At 47.4% G+C, this 20111-nt stretch overlaps 1 protein-coding gene and 1 long non-coding RNA gene across 2 annotated transcripts in view; one reads left to right on the top strand and one right to left on the bottom strand.

Moving 5' to 3' along the window:
- The first annotated feature begins 311 nt into the window (after nt 1-311).
- The window catches only part of MAMLD1 (mastermind like domain containing 1), a 70030-nt gene continuing 50230 nt past the window's right edge, over nt 312-20111 (top strand). Inside the window, exon 1 of the mRNA XM_021713239.1 lies at nt 312-427. Coding sequence (XP_021568914.1) covers nt 332-427 — 96 coding nt within the window. The 5' untranslated portion in view covers nt 312-331. The remainder of the gene's footprint in view (nt 428-20111) is intronic.
- LOC103262169 overlaps nt 14052-20111 on the bottom strand; it is a 6541-nt gene continuing 481 nt past the window's right edge. The window contains exons 2-3 of the long non-coding RNA XR_504405.2: nt 15888-15982; nt 14052-14250 (exon numbers count right to left, since the gene is read on the bottom strand). This is a non-coding gene — a long non-coding RNA (uncharacterized LOC103262169). The remainder of the gene's footprint in view (nt 14251-15887; nt 15983-20111) is intronic.

The following is a 20111-nucleotide window of genomic DNA, read 5'->3' as shown; positions in this document are numbered from 1 at the left end:
CATCCAAGCAGCCCCCTGCCCTCCAATGAATTTTATTCTACCTCCTGACCAAGGACAGCCATTTCATCCCAGCCAACTGCCTCACAGAAGTGCCTCTCGTCCTTGGGGGTGGGGGTGCTCCATGGGGGAGGTGGGGGAGGGAGAGAGAAAGGTAAAAGAATGTGGCTGACTCCACACAAACCTGTCCTCAGAGTGAAAGTCTGTGATGCAAGGGGTCAATGGTCTCATCTTCATAGCTGAAAGACAGTGTACTTTTTGTCTCCCTAAGCCCTGTGTCCAGGTCGCTTGGGAAGCGCCTTGGAGAGTCCAGAATAAAATTGCAAGTCAAACAATGGATGAATGGAAAAGTCGGCTTGTGATCAAAAGCATGCTTCCTCATTTCAGCATGGTGGGAAATCGTCAGGAGCCCAGAAAGCTCCAGGAATCGGTGAGACAATGGGCTATGAGGGGAGGGGGGTGTTGAATGCTTCTGATCTTAAAGTTAAATGAAAAATGTGTTATTGAAATTCTCTGTGCAAACTTGGTGGCACGAAACCCACCCAAAATATAAGAAACTCAAATCTGATCTAGAAAAGATCTATGAAATGAGCTGACCTTGCCTCTTGTGGGTTTCTGGAAATGGAACAAGACGGAAGTACAGTCCAAGGCTCCATCTGGATACCCAGTCTAATCATCTCTGCACTGCACCCTTTCAATGAGGAAAAAGAGGTAGGATGAAAGGGAAGAAAATTTTACTTTTTCTCTTAATAGAAACCAGTCAGAATGGCAAGCACCAGACATATTGCATGAGATTTCTAGTATGACAGGGAATGAGAAGCCAGTGAGTAGGACACAGAAAGGGCTTTCCATTCAACCCTCTGGCCCTGGTTTCCTTTTAAAAGCTTATTGACACACCTCTATTTTTATCCCTGGGATCCCAGGCATTATCCAAGTGTCTGAAACTCAGCATCAGGAATTCTAGTGGTAGTTCTAGCAAGCAGGATGATGATAGAAGGGGCCATGAGAGCCATTGACTGGTTGAATTTGACAATAAAGAGCTGCAACGCCACCAATCTACCAAGATTAGCTCAGTTAGCAGGAGTTGCAGCAAACACAATGGCTGTTATCTCAGGGTATTCGAGTCACAGAGGAGTGGCTTGCTTAATCTGTGAAATTAATAGAGCTGAGAGGAAATGGCTCTTATAGAGCCGTGGGTCTGTTTCCTTCCTATTCATAGAACTGGACGCCCTGGCTCTGAGGTAATGCCATTTCACATAACTAGAGGGCCTGTCTTCTCCAATTCCCAGGGCAATCCACTTTCAGCAAGTCAGCTTTCTATTTATTTTAAGATTCTGATTTGGGCCCAGGTGTGGGAGGAGGTGGTTGAAATACCGCCTCTCTCTTTTTTTCCTCCTTGTCAACCACCAACAACCTATTGAGAATGTGCCATCAGGTTGCTCATGTAGACTTTTACAAAACTTTGTTTACTGGAGTTCCAGCTATCACAAAGATGGCTGTTAAGTAGGATGGCAGACTTGGAGCGATTACTCTGCCAGCGACCTGTCCTCCAAATGGCTGGCCCTTAGTCAGGCAAACTCTAGAAGTGAATCTCTGACCTCTGTCCTAATTACCCTTTTTATGTCTTGTGCCTCTCTTATGGTCAACAACTAAGTCAGTAAAGGAAAGCCTCTTGGTAATGCACCCAGAGGGTTTCAGCATGACTTTAAATGTATCTTTTCTTTCCCACTTGTTTCTATTCACTTGGGCCAAATCCTAGGAGAAAAGGGTGGAGGAGACATAATTGCAGGGGTCTTCTTCCCCTTCTCATCCACCACCAATACTCTTTGGAAACGTGTGAATGGCCAGGCACAAAGGCTCACACCTGTAATCCAGCATTTTGGAAGACCAAGGCAGCAGGACGACTTGAAGTCTGGAGTTTTGATACTTGCCTGGATAGCATAGCAAGACCCCATCTCTAAAAAATATAAAAATAAAAATGAGCCAGTGTGGTGGCTCATGCTTATAGTTCCAGCTACCCAGGAGGCTGAGGCAGGAGGATTGCTTGGCCCAGGAGGAGTTTGAGGCTGCAGTGAGCTATGATCACACTGCTGCACACTAGCCTGGGCACAGAGCAAGACCCTTTCTAAATAAAAAAAATTAAAAATAAGTAAATCAATTAATTAAAATTATTAACTAATTTACTTATTAATTCATGAAAATAAGTAAATAATGAAAAGCGTGACTAGTAACTGCTTTGGTTTTGATCAATGTAGCACTCAATGCATGTATTCCAGGGACCGTTTTCCTTAAAATTGGTCCTGAAATGGCCATCTGTGCCCTTGCTCTGGAGAAATTGTCATTGCTCACTTCATTTCCAGGCATAGCTTCTCTTTGCAGATAGCCTTTAAAACCCTTTGTAAGCCTTGCTAAAAACTCACATTCGTTGCTTTAGAGTCAAACCTTGGACTTTATGAAAATCAGCCCTCTGCCTCCTCTGTGGCACACCTTGTTCTCGGCAAGGCTCTGAGCGACTTGACTATTTCTGAAATTCCAAGCTGTCCTAGAAAACCAAGGACTCCCCCCAGTTGGGGGAGCAATCATAAAAACGTGTCTCAGACTACAAAAACAGCTCCCTCAGATGAGTCTTCTTCATAGCTAAAACCACATTTGTGGTTTTCAGAGACCATAAGTTCTCTGAAGGGGACAACGCGGAGAGAGAGCCCACTCCTTCGCCTGGGGCTGACAGATGCTGTTGTTACCATCAACGAGCACCCAGGGCAGCTCTTGGTTTGAGAACAGCTCGATTTTAGTGGCCAGTCAATCCTATAGTCTTAAGAATGTACCATGTGCTAACATCAAATTCTAGGGCACACACCGAGGATCTCAACATCCAGGTACTTGTGGCCTGAGGGACAGAGATGAACAGATTAAAAGCAGAATGGCCTGTGAATCCACTAAGAAACGTGCTATCCAAACAAGTTATTGCAGGGCTTGGAGCGATTAGCAGAAGGTGGGCCTTTGCGAGAGCTGGGCTTGAACTTCCAGGGTATGGCCTTGGCTGGATGATCTTAGATGTTTCCGTTGTTGGCTCTCCCTCTGATGCTCCGTAGCGCCCTGGGATGACACCCTCAACCCTAGTCCCAGGGAACCATGTGCATCTGGAGGCACATTTCTTGTACCACTCTCCCTCATCCTGAAAGCATTCCCAACACCAGGATCTGCTTCAGGCATTCAGCTTAAATGGTCCTCTTGTCCTTTCCTGAAAAGCAAGCCGGGCACCTGCATAACGAACATTTGTATACCTAACCCTGAATTGTAGCCCACATCTTTAACATTAAAAAATTTTTTAAAAGAAAAACAAACTAACCAAAAAAAGGTCTCAGATCAAAGTCTTGGATTTACCCATAAGTAATTGCGAGTCCCCTTGCAGAAAAACGTCCATCTGATGGGACAATCATTCTTAGCCTAGGACCAGGACTCAGGACACCTGAGTTCTAGTCTTGTATCTCCTCCTAATTAGCTATGAGGCTGTGTTCATCCTCTGCCCCCATTTCCCATCCTAAGAACAAAGTTCAAATGAACCAAGAGTAAGAATAACTACTTTTAATTGAGCATTGACTAGATGCTAGGAACTTTGCTAAGCATTTTGAGAGGAGGCAATTATTACCTCTAGGAAACTGAGGCTCAGAGGTTAAACAAGTTGACCAAAATCACAGACCTGAGTAGTGGCGGAACTCAGAGCTGCATATCATCACCACCATACTCAGCTGCCTCTTATATCTAAAGCACCCTGAAAACCACAAAATGCGGAGTATATATCAGGCAGGAGTAGTCATCATAAAAAATATCTCAGCAGTGCAAGTACCTTTTCAGCATTTGTTCATGCATTCCGTAGCATGATAATGACTCTTGTGATCTGGGGGAAAGCAGAGTTTGACCTTTTGAGCATTTGGGCATCTATCCAAGGTAAATAAGGCATCCAATCTCGGCCGTTAGCATATGGAGTTTTAACAGAGGGAGAACATTTGGTCCTTCCCTTTGAGGTTAAGATCTCAACTCTTTTCCTAAATCAGTAAGTCAATAGATCACTAGTGAGAGAATCTCAAAGGTCTCAGCACTCCAAATTTGGTGTGTTCTTGGCTCTGCATGGAGTTGGGACTCAGTGTGCATGTCACATGTCATCTCCATGTCAGTCTATGCCCCGCTGCAAGTGAAAAAGATTCCTCCAGCTCCAGGCAGTCACCTATTCCATTCATAAGGCAACTCTTAGATAAAATCAGAATGCAAAGGACATGAAATGTACAGTTGGAGAAGGAGGGGGCCCAGTGCTCGTTGCACAACTTCTGTTCAGCCATTTCATGTTACGCAATGGGTCACTCATAGATTACAATGAGATTCTGAGCTTCCCGACCAATCTGTGGTTGGGTGGGGGGTGGGAGGGAGAGGTATTGTTATTATTCTCCATCTTTATGGATAAAGATAATCAAGTCTGAGAAATACAGTGACTTTCAGAAGGATGGTCATCCAGAAGGTGGGGAGTTACATCAGGGGTCTCCATTTGAGTTGTCCCAAGCACTAGACCTAAGTATGGTGAAACTAACCCCTCAGCCTATCTCTTTCCATCTCTAAATGCAAGTGGCACTGAGGAAGGGGAAGAGGAGAGCCTCCAGTATAACAGAGTATGTGGAGATCTGGATGGCTACAAAAATACCAACCCCATTCTATCTGTGCCTCTTCTTTAGAATGGTGACCTTAGAAATGCCCAGTAGAAGCAGTGCTGGTCACCTGCCCCCCAGTGTGTGATCAGGTTCAAGATCTGTGCCCATCTGCCTTGGGGTTTATGCTTTTCCTTGCAAAAAGAACACTGGACTCAGGAAGGCAATCTCGGACTTAGTTCAGGACTGGACTAGCTCTTTGTGAGATCTTGAGCAAATCCCTTTTCTCTTGAGATCAGAGGGTATGGGTGTGATCTCTAAGGGCATGACTAGCTCTGACCTCCTGCCACATTTCCAGGGTCCCTTCTGTGTGCCCAGACCTGTGCTAGACCCTGGACTCCAGCAGTTTACAATCCAGAAGCAAATAATTCTCAGACTTCCGCCACTGGGAACAAATCGATCCTGCTCTGTAGCTCTTGGCAAAACCCAGAGGCAGAGGGTTGAGTTGCTCTCTTGTGCAAGACGCTTTGTGTGCATTAGTTCATTTGTCCCTGTGACATGGTAGGGGGTGGGGATATTCCTACTTCCCCAAAGTGAAGACTGAGGCTCAGAAAGGATGGGCACCATCACAATGTCACACGGACAGGAAGTTGTAAATTCAGGTCTCAGACTCCGGTGTCCTGCCTCTAGAGTGCTTCCTACTTTGCTGGATCCCAATCCCAGGTTAGGAGCTCAGATACCTGCAGAGCCTTCTACAGGCCAGGCACTACTCTGAGCTAAAGCAGCAGACAAAAGTCCCAGATATCCTGGGGCCTTCCTTCTCGTAGCAGAGAGAGCCCATAAACAGGTAAAGAGTGGAAGCATCTTCACTTTGTCCAGACAGCTCCCTAAAGCCATCTGACCAGCATCCTCCATTGCCCAGCCTGTCAGAATTCCAGGCTGCTTGAAAACCCCACGGGGAGGCGGATACAGCCAACTGGGAACTGGAGTGGGTTGTCTAAACAACACTCTTAGAAGCCTCTAGAGGAAACCAGGTTCAGGGCTTTGTGTCTCTGCCAACATCCCTGCTTAATGCAGGCTGTGGGCTTGTTGAAGGTGCAAGTCCAGTCCCAAGAGAGGGGAGTAACCGATGTAGCTAGAGCCCATGTCCGAGACCCAGGTGGTCCCAGGGTCCAGTTCATCTGGAAGCAGCGGTCCTTGCCATTTACTAGGATCTTGCTTGAGTCTCTGGGGCTCAGTCTCCACATCAGTAAAGTGGAGTTAATCACTCTGCTGTCTGCCTCTGCCTGCATTAGGGTTTCTGGGATGGCGATGGACAGGTATGGATGGGCACGCATTCTAAACCACGCAGGGCATGGCTGCTGTGAGCACTTTTGTTAATGATCAGAGGTTGGCATTGGCTCAGAGTATTTTTTGCCATCAAATCGGTGATGGCAAATGTGTGCTCTGACCCCCAAGGATCCCACAGTCCCCTCAGCAGCCCTGCCACACTGAGGTGAGCTGGTTTTATGGTGCAGCTCTGAGCATTCTGGGTCAAGGGCTGCCGTGCGTATGTGCCTTTCTATTTTGGGGATTCTCCCTGTGGAGTGCGCAGCTGTTCACTTTCTTTGCTCACTCCTCCCTTTCCTGCAGTAAGGGCCCTTTCCCAATTCGGACATCCAACTGGGGTGAGAAGCCAGGTGGAGGCCCCGCCTTCACGCAGATCTTTTTCATGAGGGCTGGGCACCTCTCAGCTTGCAGGATGCCCCTGGGCTTGGCTTTCAGGTCCTGCCTGGGTAGCCCAGCTCAGCAAACCGATGACCTCAAAATCTCAGCCTGTTTAAAGGAGAGGAAGCTGGGGGAGGGAGGGGTTCCATTTTGCAGCTGGCTTCTGCAGGCATCTGGGAGTTCCACACTGCCTGTTTCTGGATTTCCAGGAGCCTGCACTCCTGCATAGCCCTGTCCCCAGTTGCCTTGACATGAGGCCCTAGGTAACAGGTGTCTGGAGGTGAAGAAGAAACGTTGATGGGCTCCAGGTCAGAGCGAAGGCTCAGGTTCCACTGCCCTCTAGGTGGTGTGCAGACCTGGGGCCATGCCCTGGGGATGTGGGCTAGGGCTCTGTGAACTCTGGGCTGGTCTGTGCAGGCTGAGGCCTCTTGCTTTCACTGAAAATCCACAGCTGGAGAACCTAGTGTTTCTCTTTTAGAGACAGATATTTGGGTTATGAGCTGTCCCTGGGGTGCCACATTCCAGACTTCTGGGGGGGAGCATGTGCTTGTAAGTTTGGCCTACGGATTGTGATTTCTGCAGTTGATATAGAAATAATTTGTCAAACCCTCCCTCCACCACTCACCTTTTCTTCCCCTGCCTTTCCTTCCTGCCTCATCGCCCTTCTCACCAGATCTTCAACCTCAAAATCCCAAAATTAGAAAGGCAGTCATGAGGCACAGGCCAGTGGATTTGACCACTGGGGTCCCAGACCCAAGGCCCAAACATGGATGTGCTATCACCACCCCTCTCTCTCGGCCCTGCCCCCGGGCACAAACCTGCCTTTGCCTGCCTTCCTCCATGGCTGTAGGGCTCCATCACCCTGCAGAGTCCCCCTCCAGAGGCTCACTACCTCACTCGCTGCCCTGATCCTGTGAATTCCTATTCCTAGGCCCCTGCAGCCATGGCTCGGTGCCTGGCACATAGGAAATGCTCAAAAAGCAGCAGCTGCTGTTCATCTTAACCAGAAGTTTCCTTAGGAATCATGCAGGCACCCACTTTGCTGGACACCAAAGAAGGCCAGGGGCACACAGAGGGGAAGAGTGTGGTCTGAAAAGTGTTTGTCTCTAGACCTTACACTGGAAATGGGAAGAAGACAGGATCATTTGCAGGGTACCCTTTTCTCCTGTGGCCCATTCACATCTGCAGATGCCAGCTGAGTTCTGTCATGAGGCAAGGCGCTTTGGGGATGCTGAGATAGGTAGAAAACCACCTGGTCTTTAAAGGGTCACGTGGTGGAGGGTGAGAAAAGCACAGGCCTAACATGGCGACCTCAAGGTTGGCAAAAGCACCTGGGATGGGGTAGAAGGTGAGGCCATGTTATGGTAGAGGCAGGCCCTTGAGTGCCCGAGGGAGGAAGATGTGCTTTAGTCCTCCAGACAGTGCAAATTGCTCAACAGTGTATAAAGACTGTAAGAGCAAGGCCCAAGGGAGTTGTAGAGGAGGATGTCTCCTTCACCTCATTGGGTCCTGCGCCAACAGGTGTGCAATCATAAAGAGTAGTCATTAGTGCTGGGTTCAGAATGGTCCCTGCGCAAGTTCTGCAGCAGTGGTCAAAATATTTCAGCTTTTCTGCTCCAATAAGCTGGCCTGCCCACTCTCCTGTGAATAGCAGGCCTTCATTCCCCCAACTCCACCCCCGCCCCCCCAGTGTGAGCAGGGCCATTTGGAAAGAACTTACATCTGTCGGAGAAGACGCTCAGCTCATGTTCTAGGTCAAGGGTTGACAAACTACGGCCTGTGAGCTAAATCCAGCCCACAGACTATATTTGTAAATAAAGTTTTATTGGCACCCAGCCATGCCCAGTCATGAACATATTGTCTACAACACAGAGTTACTACAGACAACACACGACCTGCAAAGTCTAAAGATATTCACTATCTGGGCCTTTACGGGAAAATTTGCCAACCCATGATCTAGGTCACTGGGCATTTGGTTCATTTTGTCTGAAGCCATTGTTTCTCCTAATAAACGGGCACTGCCCTCAGTACTCACGTGAGGTAGAATCACATGTCCTCACGCCTCCCCACATGTTCTTCCCCTCCTGTGCCAAAGCTGGCTCTGACCCCACACTCCAGATCCCATCCTCGAGAGTTCTTGCCTGTGCAACTCTTCCTTTTCCTTCCTCTAATATTCATTTCTCCACCCATCAGCATCCAAAGAGACCCAGCCGATCCTTCTTCCGCTTACTCCTCCCTATCCCAACAATCTCCTCCCTACACATAAAATACGATACAATCCCCCTCCCATGTCCTGTTAGGCGCTCCGCAGGCTCACAGCTATTCCCTGGCTCACTGTGCTAGACATGCTGGCCACCTTCCCTCAGGGCCTTCCCGCTTGGTGTCCTGCCTGGAATGCTCTGCTCCCACCCCCGTCCTTCTCCTGGCCTGCTCCATCCTGCGTTTAGACCCTCACTTCAGGAAGAGCTACCGGCCACTCTATCACATCACCCTTTTTCCCATCTTTGGAAGAATACTGCTCACACTCAGATCTTGTTCTTGTTCTCTTATTGTTCATCCCATTAGAATTCCAGCTCCTTCTCTCTGGTTCACCACTTCTCTCCCTGGAACTTGCTCATTCTGCTGAAACCTTCATCTCTGTAGTAGAGGGGAGCCCAGAGTCATTCTCTCCAGCGACCTCTTTTCTAGAACAAGTTTCAGGCACTAAAGTTGTCTAGTATTAGGGCCATCCGTGTGATGCTATCAGAAAAGCTAAACATTTTGCTGCCTCTTTTCCTTTCTCAAGTCAAACCTTCAGAGTTTAGAACAATGAACTGAGCCTGTATAGAATGCCTCCAGGAAGCCAGACCCAAACGCTGACACCCAACATCTGCTTTCTGAATGTATGGACTTCAAACAGCCAAGGATTCAGTAGCTAACAGCTATCCATCCTTTTGTCTTTTCAGTCACATGACATTTAAGGAACTTAGAAATGCCTTGCCCTTTCCTGTAGTTAAGTCTGACATGTAATTACTTTATTGGCAGCATTTTAGCAATCAAAAATCTCCTGTGTTTTCACCAGTAATTCAGCTTCAATGTTGCAAGTAAGAAAAAAGATAATTATGAATGACTACAAGGAGACAGGCTGTTTGGAGGTTTATGTCAACAACACACTCAGAGTGAGCCTTCTCCACTGGCCCAGTCAGTGGAGATGCTGACATTTGGCACAGAAGGAAGAAAAAGTTCTGTGGTACCTCCTCCTAGTCACAGTACCACCAGCACCAGCACCAGCACCACCACTGCCACCACCACCACCACCACCACCACGTCTACCAACTCCATTATCACCTTCTTCACCACCATTCCACCATCACTCCTCTCTCTCTCTCTCTCTCTCTCTCTCTCATAAAACTTTCCATGATGCAATCACAGACACTGTCCACATATAGAGAGATCAATTCATGTTTTTAAATGTTTATTTTTTCTTTTACAAATTTCCTTATTGTAAGGATGTGGGGTACAATTCAGAATTAGATGTACAAGCAGTCATCAGACAGGTAAAGTTTGGTCTTTTCTTTGGTCCCCAATTAGCCTGGTTTGAGATCAGGTACCCTTACTGATGTTATGTGCCCCCTCCCTCTTCTAGCAGTGTGCCACTACTGCCAATTCCTTTCTTGTTATATTATGGTAAATGTCCAGGGTCCACTTACGAGGGAGATTAAATGTTCATTATTTTTAACATATAATTTATTCCTGTTATTGCGTACTTTGGAGCAGTGAAACATCAACATGTGTTTGTGACCAAAAGTTAATTAGGATTCATTATAAGAAAGGGTGATATTTCCAAATGCACACTTTTTTTTTAAGTCAGAGTCTCACTCTGTGACCCAGGCTAGAGTGCAGTAGCATGATCATGACTCCCTGCAGCCTCAAACTTCTGGGCTAAAGCATCCTCCTGCCTCAGCTTCCCAAGTAGATGGGACTACAGGCATGTGCCACCATGCCCAGCGTGGCTTTTGTTTTGTTCTGTTTTGTTTGTAGAGACGAGGTTTCCCTATGTTGCTTAGGAAGGTCTCAGACTTCTAGGCTCAAGCAGTCCTTCTGCTTTGGTCTCCCAGAGTGCTGGGATTACAGGCATGAGCCACTGTGCCTAGTCTCAAATGCACACGTTTTTAAAAAGATAAGTTTGGGTGAAGGATCTTTCACCTCATAAAATAATATACTGAGGATGTCCTTTCAATGACAAATTCTTGCTGCTTTTTATTATGATTTACAAAAGTTAGCCTTGAACACAGCTGTTTAGGAGCACAGTCAAAGACTAAAGACAGATCTGCCTCGAATGCCAAATGCTGCTGAGTAAACCATGTTAAGGACTATTTTAGGACCACCAAGAATGTGTTTGCATTTTCAAGAGTGGAAAGAGAGATAATATTTATTTAGTATCTACACCATGCCAGACACCATGCTAATTGCATTTCTAAGCTCATGTCATCCTTATAGCAAATTTGTGAAGCAGAACTCACTCTCCCCTCTTTGTAGGCAAGAAACTGGCTCAGAGTGGGAAAAATGACTTGTCCAAGGCAACCACCAATTAGACAAAGTTAAGACAGACTCTGAAAGCTCAAGGCCTACCTTCAGCCCTTTCGCCACAGTACACTGCTGCTAAGTTATGCTATTGGAATTTGGTGTCCAGAAGTTTGTATGAGCAGATTTTCCATTTGTCTGCAAAGCCCTTAACGTGCAAGCAGTGTCTGATGGTCCAGTGAGATACATAGCAGTGCATCCTGGCACCTGATGGCACATTAAGGACTTTGTAGGCAAATGGTTGAGCCAGGAGGATTGGCAAATTCCCAGCAGCCAAGCTACCCTAATGTACATAGTAAAAGCTGCTATTAATAGGAGCCTTCTTCCCTGAGGTCACTCTAGCTGGCACTCCCTATGATGTGTGGTTTAGAAAGCTTTGGGGCAAGTACAACAGTCCCTACAGGCAAATAGAAATGACCCAACCAAGACTAAACAGCAGATTTTTATCCTCAGTCTAAGTGTGCAGAGCTGAAATGACCTGCCTTTTTCTTGGTACCCCAGAGTAACCTCTGGGTTTATTTGGGAAGGCTGGCTTACTGCTGAAGTATCCACACATACACCAGCACAGATGCCTGGGGGTCTCAGGTCTTTGCTACCTAGGCTGTATTCTGGAGTCCAGAGAGCCAGGCAGTGCGCTGCCACTGACTAACTGTATGCTTTAGTATATCACTTGGACCCTTCCAAATATAAAATGGGAATCCTAAGCAAAGCCCTGTCTACCTCCCAGGATTGTTGTTTACAATCAAAGAACAATGAATGAGAAAAGTACCTTGCTCACTGAAGGGCTGGGAGTTTACAAAGGCATGTGGTCAGTAACACCACGACTTGCATCTGAAGGTCTAGAAAAGTCCAACATTCTAAGAGTTTACACGGATCCCTTCAGCCTACTGTGAAAGTGTGTGTGTCATTTTCATGAATATGATAAATCTTCCCACATTCCTGAAAAGGCTGAGCTGCTAGGAGCCACCTTCCGTATGAACTTAAAAAGGCAGAACCAGCTTCCCAGCCACACACTCCTGCACAGGCAGGCAAAGCCGAGTCATTGTTCAGACATATCTGTTGCTGCTTCTGGCCATGATGTTCCCAGAGATGGTTCCAGAGGGGTTTCCCATTTGGTTAAATAGATGGGGAGGTGGAGGGGTGAATGCAGCAGAGCAGGCATATGGAGGACAAGGCCTTCAGAAAAGTTCCTTGTCCAAGGTAAATGTAGCCAAATGGCAGTGACATGTGCCCTCCCACCCCAAACCCTGCTGTAGGATACCAGGACTGCACTGAGCCCTACCCACGTTGCAGCTTTAGATTGGGAAGGACACTTGGCCTTGAGAAGCTGCCGAATTCAAACCTCTGGCGACCATGTTTGTTCGTGCTTTTTCCCCAGCCCTCAGCCTCTGCTAGGTGTTAGCGCTCTCTGGTAGCGTAGAGAGCAGGGACCTCTGGGTGCCATCACATGACCTGGAGACAGGAGAAGAGTTGCCTATGTCTGCCTCTGATCCTGGCAGAGGTCATGGTATGGTGCACTGTGGACAGAGAGCAGAAGCAGAAAGGTGCTTCTCTAAAAAAGCTGCAGAGGTTTCTCTTTGCCAGCCTGGAAGTCAGCTTTTGTCTCCACTCATCCTGCTGCCCTTCCAATCATAGCTCCAATGATAGAAGTGTTGAACAGGCTCGGTGCTGTGGGAAAAATTGTATCGGTTCCCCCAAAAGTTAGTTCAACATAGAATTACCCTATGATCCGGCAATTCCACTCCTTGGTATACACTTAAAAGAACCGAAAGCAGGTGTTCAGCAGAAATTTGGACACAGATATTCACAGCAACATACTCACAATAGCCAAAATATAGAAACAACCCAAATGTCCATAGAGAGATGAATGGATCAAGAAAATGTGGCACCCCCATACGATGGAATATGATTTGGCTAGAAAAGGAATGAAGCACTGATCCGTGTTACAATGTGGATGGACCTAGAAACTGTGGCACTAGGGAAAGAAGCCAGACACAAAAAGGCCACATATTGTATGATCCTATTTCTATGAAATGTGCAGAATCGGCACATCCATAGAGACAGAAGGTAGATTAGTGGTTGCCAGGAGCTGAGGAACCAGGGACTAGGAGCAGCTGCCTAATGATTAAGGGGCTTCCATTTGGGATGATAGAAAAGTTTTGAAGCTAGATAGTGGCAACAGATGCACAACATTAAATGTCACCGAATTGTACACTTTAAGAAAGTTAATTTTATGCTGTGTCAATTTTACCTCAATTTAAAAAGAGAAGACCTAGACGTGGGGAGGGTCTCTGGACTGACCCTGATGCTCTTTATCACATGTCCCCTCCAAGCCTTAGCTTCTATGGCATCAGCCTGGCTCTAAATCTACTAAGTGGGGTCAATATTGTCCACAAACCAGAAGTTGGCACTCAGGAGCTAACATGGGTTTATTTAGCGGACATATAACCCCTCTGCTCAGCTGGAGAGACATGTTCTGGCCAGAAATTATTTTGAAAGTCAATGTGGCTAATTTTTGATAGGAGCATCTTTCTTCAGTGTGTCTTCACAGGAAGAGGCCATAGACAGGATGCCCTTCTAGAATGTACTGGACTAATCTGGTGTCACTAGAGTCTTCTCCTACCTATACAGCATTTGGGTTTCTCAGGCAGTGAAATTTCTGCATGACCTAAAGTCTCTTGCATTTTACTTAACCAACTGTTGGGGCACAGACAGAGGTGAAGTCACTTTGAGCCTGAGCTTCAAGGTTCATTCCTCAATTAGGTCTGGTACCTAACTTTGTTTAAACATTCTGTTCCCTTCATAAAGAGAGCCCAGATTGTGTATAAGCTGCAGTCCCCTGTGCAGAAATCTGCCCCTGTGTACAAGGCTCATCCCTGAAGTGAGGTCTGGTACCTAACTCTGTTTAAACATTCTGTTCCCTTCATAAAGAAGGCCCAGACTGTGTATAAGCTGTAGTTCCCAATGCAGAGATCTTCCCCTGTGTACAAGACTCATCCCTGAAGTGAGGTCTGGTACCTAACTCTGTTTAAACATTCTGTTCCCTTCATAAAGAGAGCCCAGATTGTGTATAAGCTGCAGTCCCCAGTGCAGAAATCTGCCCCTGCGTACGGGAAAGAAGGCTCCGATCAACCCACAACTGTTTCTTCTTTTCTTTTTTTTTTCTTTCCAGCTTTATTGAAGTATAGTTGACAAATACAACTGTATACATTTAAAGTGTAAAATATGATGATTTGATATACATATATAGTCATATGGTTACCACAATTAAGCTAGTCAGCACATAGATTGCTTCACCTAGTCGCCTTCTTTTTTCTGAGCTCATAAAACGTTTTGATTTCAAACTCTGAAAGAGAGAATAGAAGTCTAGTTGTCAAGGGCGAGGGTAGGAGCGAAATGAGATGTTGGTCAAAGGATACAAACTTTCAGTTCTAGAATGAATAAATTCTGGGCATCCGATGTGATAGCACAGTGACGATATCTAATAATACTGCATTGTATATTTGAAATTCGCTAAGAGAGTATCACTTAAATGACCTCACAGCAACTGTTTTCCTGTTTGGCCGTTTAAACTTACTCTAGTTGGTGTCCTGGCAATGGTGAAGACTGTCACCTTGGTCCCTGACTGCAATCCAAATGGAGTCAGTTTTTTTATCATGCCAGAAGAGGAAGTGGCGGATGCATGGGTCCAGCAGAGATATTTCCTGGCTGCCCCCTCCAGGCAGTCTGCCACAGTGTGCTCCCCAGGAAACCCTGGACCAAAGACCTTCTAATCTCAGCACCTGAATTCCTAACCTCTTAAGTTTACAAGGGAGAGTTCTGGAAGCTTACAGACCCAAGTTCACTCCTCAGTTCTACCACTTTTTAACTAGCCATGTGCCCTTAAGCAAGTGACTTCCCATCTCTGCAAATCGACATCCTCGTCTGTACAGTAAGGGTGGAGGTGATCATATTAGTACTGACTTCATTGAATCATTGGGAGAATTAAGTGCATCTGGCACTGGGCCTGTCACTTAGTAAGTATTGCTAACTGTTCTTGAGGTCTACCTATAGATCAGGTCTTCCTTACCAAAATAAAAAGACAAGGAAAAGAAACAAGAGAGGGAAAAGAGAAGTAAAGAAGGGAGGGAGACAGGCAGGCTTTTAAATCTTCTTAAATTTTGATCCTAGCTTCCTCCAACCACCCACTACTAAAGTTCCATCTCCCACCAATTTGAGAAGCACTCCCTGATAAACTTCTGAACTCTGGGCATCTTACTCTTCATTTCTAAGATGAGAATGTTAATGGAAATACCCATCTCATCGAGTTATAAAGATAGCTATGGGAATGCATGCAAAGTGCTAACACCACAACAGTCATCGGTGCCATGTGATTCTAGTAATCTTGAGAGGGGTGTGCCCCGGGCAGGGGTACCCACAGCCAAGGTCACCACTCACCTGATAAAGCCAAACTTGCAGTCATGAAACCTAGAAACAAGTTTCCGTGTCCAGTCTCATGCCTTGTTCTTGGGAAGGTACTCCTGTCCAACCACACAACCATTGGATTTATCTCGGCTACCCTGATGAGAGCCACCCTTCCCTGAACAAAGGCCCTTGCCATGAGGGTACCTGGATCATCCTGAGCTGTGGACACTGAAAGATGGAGTAGAAGATGGAGTGATTGCTTCCAGAAGCAGAGTGAGCTCAAGTCACATAAGTTATCTGGGGTTTAGATAAACCCCTTGGGTTTAGATAGCCGTTAGAGGTCTGAGGGACAGTGAAGAGAAGGTCTCAAGGAGTGCTAATGCAGAATATAATTGGTGGCCTGACGTGATCGGGATCTTGAGAGAAGCCAAGGCATGGAAGCAGGGCTGACAGAGCCTTTCTGGAAGAGATATTGCTTGTGTTGCTTACCCAGGCCCAATCAGAAATCTTAGAGATTGCCTAGAGGGAGAGCTGTGGCTACCCCATATAGTATGTGATTTCCACACAACTCAAACTTACCCTAACTAAAAATGACTTGGAAGCGATGGTTTCTTGCTCCCAGAGTAGCAATGACTTCTTACTGCCCCCGCTTAGCTCTGTCAGGCATCGAGTCCCTGAAATACACCAGGAGCACCTCTAAAAACCCATCAGCTTATCGGGACCCAGTCCACGGATTTCCCCACCTGCCCCACTCCCAATCCCATCAGCATTGGCAAGAAACCCACCACTATCTGAGGGACCCTGTATCTGAATACCCAGCCAAGATGGCAGCACTTGAGAGTGGAAGGTCTTGGCAGCCAGAGGCCAGGATAAGTGCCCCTCATTTGATATGCACTCATCAGCTAAATATGGGCCAGAGTTGAGCTTTGTGGCATGAAGACAGAGCCCATCAAATGGGCCTGGAGCCACCCACATGGCTGCCTTTCATCTCTCTGGGTGACTCTGAATGGTAGTGCACATTTGCAGCCCGCCTGGATGGTTCCATCTATGCATGGACTCCAGATGGAGGTGTAAAGAGCTGAGGACAGTGTCAGCCACAGCCCAGGGCAGCCTAGAGACATTTATATCAAGATGGTGAGATTTGACAGAACACCCTCCCGTGGGGTGTGGACCCCACTGGCTTGCAGGGCATCTCGGGGTTGCTGCTTGAGGACGTTTTACACTCTTTCTGAATTTTTCTGTCTCCTTATAGCACTCTAGAAAAAGAGTGTTTTCTCAGATTGGCTACATGGCTTGGCTGCATTCGGGTTATATTTTCCCAGCATGAGAGGGTTGGAGATTGCAGTTAGGAGACCCCACAAAATCCATAGTCCCCATCCAAGCCCCTCACAGAAGTGCTGCATGGGACAGAGAAGCCCAAGGCAACTGGACAGTGACTTGTCAGAAGCCACACACAGAGTCTGTGTGGTGTGTTCCAGTGCTTACTGTGGGTGCCCTGCTGCCACTGGCCTGGACCGACTGTAGAAGGGCAGCCCCTGCTACCCTCAGCCTATCCGCCCTATCATCTTCCCTTCATCTCAAGAAAGGGAAGATTTTAGGTAGGGTGTGGTGGCTCACACCTGTAATTCCAGCAATTTGGGAGGCTGAGGTGGGAGGATAACTTGAGACTAGGAGTTCAAGACCAGTCTGGACAATGTAGCAAGACCCCCATCTCTACAAACAAACAAACAAACAAACGGAAGCTTCCTCTACTAGGAGTTGACAGTCAAAGCCCCTTCAGTGGATTTAACAGAAATGTATTTTTTGTTTGTTTGTTTGTTTTTGTTTTTGTTTTTCTTTTTCTTTTTTGAGTTGGAGTCTCACTCTGTCGCCCAGACTGAAGTGCAGTGGCCGCTCCCGGCCACCGCAGCCTCAACCTGCTGGGCTCCAGCGATCCTTCCGCCTCAGCCTTCCAAGTAGCCGGAATTACAGGCATGCACTACCACACCCGGCTGATTTTTTTGATTTATCGTAGAGATGAGGTCTTGCTGCCCAGGCGGGTCTCGAACCTGCGGGCTCAGGCAATCCACTCACCTCAGCCTCCCAAAGGCATGGGATTACAGGCTGAGCCACCGAACCCGGCTCAGAAATGTATTTTAAGTATGAGGTAGCACACTAGATGAACTAGACTTTAGGAAATACCAGCTGAGTGGCCATCATTTCACAATACCTAAGGGCCCAAGCAAGGCCAGACCTGTTGGGTAGGGCGGGGTGGACCCCAGCTTGGGGCTTAAGAGTGGGCACCAAGCCTCACTTTGAGAGGCATTCCCTGGTGGCCAGGCAGCACTCCTGCCATGGAGTTTTGCCACGGAAAAACAGGAGCCCGCTATCTCTAGAAGATTGGAAGCACCGTGGTGAGATAGGATGTGGGTCACAGATTTACATCTGGTTTGGCCAGTTCTCTTAACTCAGTCGCTTGGGTTCACTTACTATATATGCTGGGCTTTGACCACAGAAAGCCAAACTTGACACTGGGACACCTCCAGGGACTGGTGAAGCACTTAAGGGAGGGTGAGTTTGGGACCTGGGCCCGGATGACTGACACATCACAGAGCAAAGATTGGTTTGCTGAGGCAGCCCCCTTCTGGGTAGATTTCCAGGAATAAGATTTACAAGGGCAGCACTGATTTTCACAGTCCCCTCAAGTTGATGAGAAAACTGGCAGTCTTCCTGGTGACTGGTGACTGGTGACTTGGTAGGACTCTCTAATAGGATGTGTCAAGAAGCACAGCTCCTTTGACCAGAATCGCAGGTCACTTTTCTTGATATAACGAATGCAGGCCTGTTGCTTTCAGGATTCGCATTGCTACTCTCGCCCCCCCCCATACACACACACACTGTGATCAAGTAGTTCCCTGTTAAAATGCCATGGCTATATTTGGGAAGGCTCATAATTGGACTCAAGGGACAGCCTGATCTGTGCCCCTCATTGAACTGGAGCAGGCAGTATGTTATTTAAGAGTACCTGCAGGTGGCTTTCCTCAGCCTTCCAGCACCCTGGGAGAGAAGCCATCTTGGATGGGGGCAAAGAGAATCCATCTTTTCTCTACAGGAGCATTCCAGGAAGACAGCATTGGGTAAGGGTCAGCTTACCAAAGATGGGACCCATTCACCTTACAAGTGGGGAAACTGAGGCCCAAAGTGTGCGAGGGATATATAAGAGGTCATACCACAAGGTCCTTAGAGGCAGAGCCCAGGGAGAAGAAAGGAGGCTGGACTTAAGTGATCCCTGTCTAGTGGCCCTGGTGGCCTCCAAACTCAACCCTGCCTCCTCATCCACCCCTTTCCTGTGTGATCTCAGACTTGTTGGCCAAATTCAGGTGACATACAGATTAAGCTCGTTAACCTGGATCCTGCAGAGACAGGGTCATCTGAACTGAGACAGTGCCCTTGGCTTTGACTTTCAGCTTCTATTCCAGCCCCCAGGAAGCACCTGCTTTATCTGTGGTTCAACCTTGGCAAATTCATCCAGTTGTTTCTCTTCTCCCCAAGCAATCATCTCTATCCCACTAATAACAGTATGGAAATTTACTTGGAGGAGACTGGGTCGGGGTTTCTTCTGTGACAAGAGGCCCATAGGCCTCATCAGGCTTAATATTAGTGGGTGGGGCAGCCCATCTCAAAGAGCCCAACAGTTCTGACAGCCTAGAAGTGCAAGGCAGCCTTCAAGAAATATCTGTTGCCGAGTACGGTGGCTCATGCCTATAATCCCAGCACTTTGGGAAGCTGAGGTGGGAGGACTGCTTGAGCCCAGGAATTCGAGACCAGCCTGGGCAACAGAGTGAGACCTCATCTCTGTAAAAAATAAAAACAGAAAAACTAGCCAGGCATGGTGATGCGCACCTGTAGTCCTAGCTACTTGGAAGTCCTGAGCTTAGGAGCCGGAGGCTGTGGTGAGCTGTGATTGTGCTACTGCACTCCAGCCTGGGCAACAGAGTAAGACCCCAACTGAAAAAAGAAAAGAAAGAAATGCTTCTTCAATAACACAATACTCCAACTCTTCTCAAGGGCAGGTACAATACAAATGCTGAGCTCCTGAAATCCATATACATCTATAAGCTGGGGGTCATTCTTAGAGCCGTCAGTTCTTTCCAACTGCTATGTGTACATCACAGAAAAGAAGAAAGTAGTTCTGGAAAATTGCCCATGCAGGGCAGTTGGTCTCTGCCTTTGTCAGGGCTCTTCAAACCATTTGGAGCTGCTGCCCAGAAAGCTCTGGCAGAAGCCTGGGGAAGCCACAACTCTCAGGTTGGGATGGCTCAGGGCTGAAGACTGTGTGGTGGTACAAGTTGTGGCTAGCAGTAGGGGACGGGGGTTTCCAGACTTAGCCACCAAAGCAGTACCTGGGGCTGTCAGGTCAATGCCGTCAGGACTAGGTCTCTCACCTCCCCCACTATCATCACCCTATCTCCTAATCCTACTGGATGGGTCCTTATTTGTCGGAGAACAACGGAGAACCAAGGTGAGGACACCACCTGCAGGTACTCTTAAATCAGCAGTGATTATGACTCCCCGAGTGCACTCCTCGGTGAGCACAACAGGGCCTCTCCATGAAGCTGTGAGGCACACACGCAGGCCAAGTACCCATTTTACAGAAAAAGAAATTGAGGCTCAGAGAAGGGAGTGATTTGCCCACAGTCATGCAACAAATGGAGGAGCTAGGACTTAAATGCCGATCTTTGATGTCTATATCAGGGCTCCTTCCTCCACCCCCAGGATGCCTCTGCCTCTGAGCACACCCCCTCACACTTTGTCTTTCCCTCC

Source organism: Carlito syrichta, unplaced genomic scaffold, assembly GCF_000164805.1.
Source record: "Carlito syrichta isolate Samal-C Ts95f unplaced genomic scaffold, Tarsius_syrichta-2.0.1 Scaffold304364, whole genome shotgun sequence".
NCBI lineage: Eukaryota > Metazoa > Chordata > Mammalia > Primates > Tarsiidae > Carlito > Carlito syrichta.
Note: the sequence above shows the minus strand (reverse complement) of the source record. Positions and strands in the feature narration are given on the sequence as shown.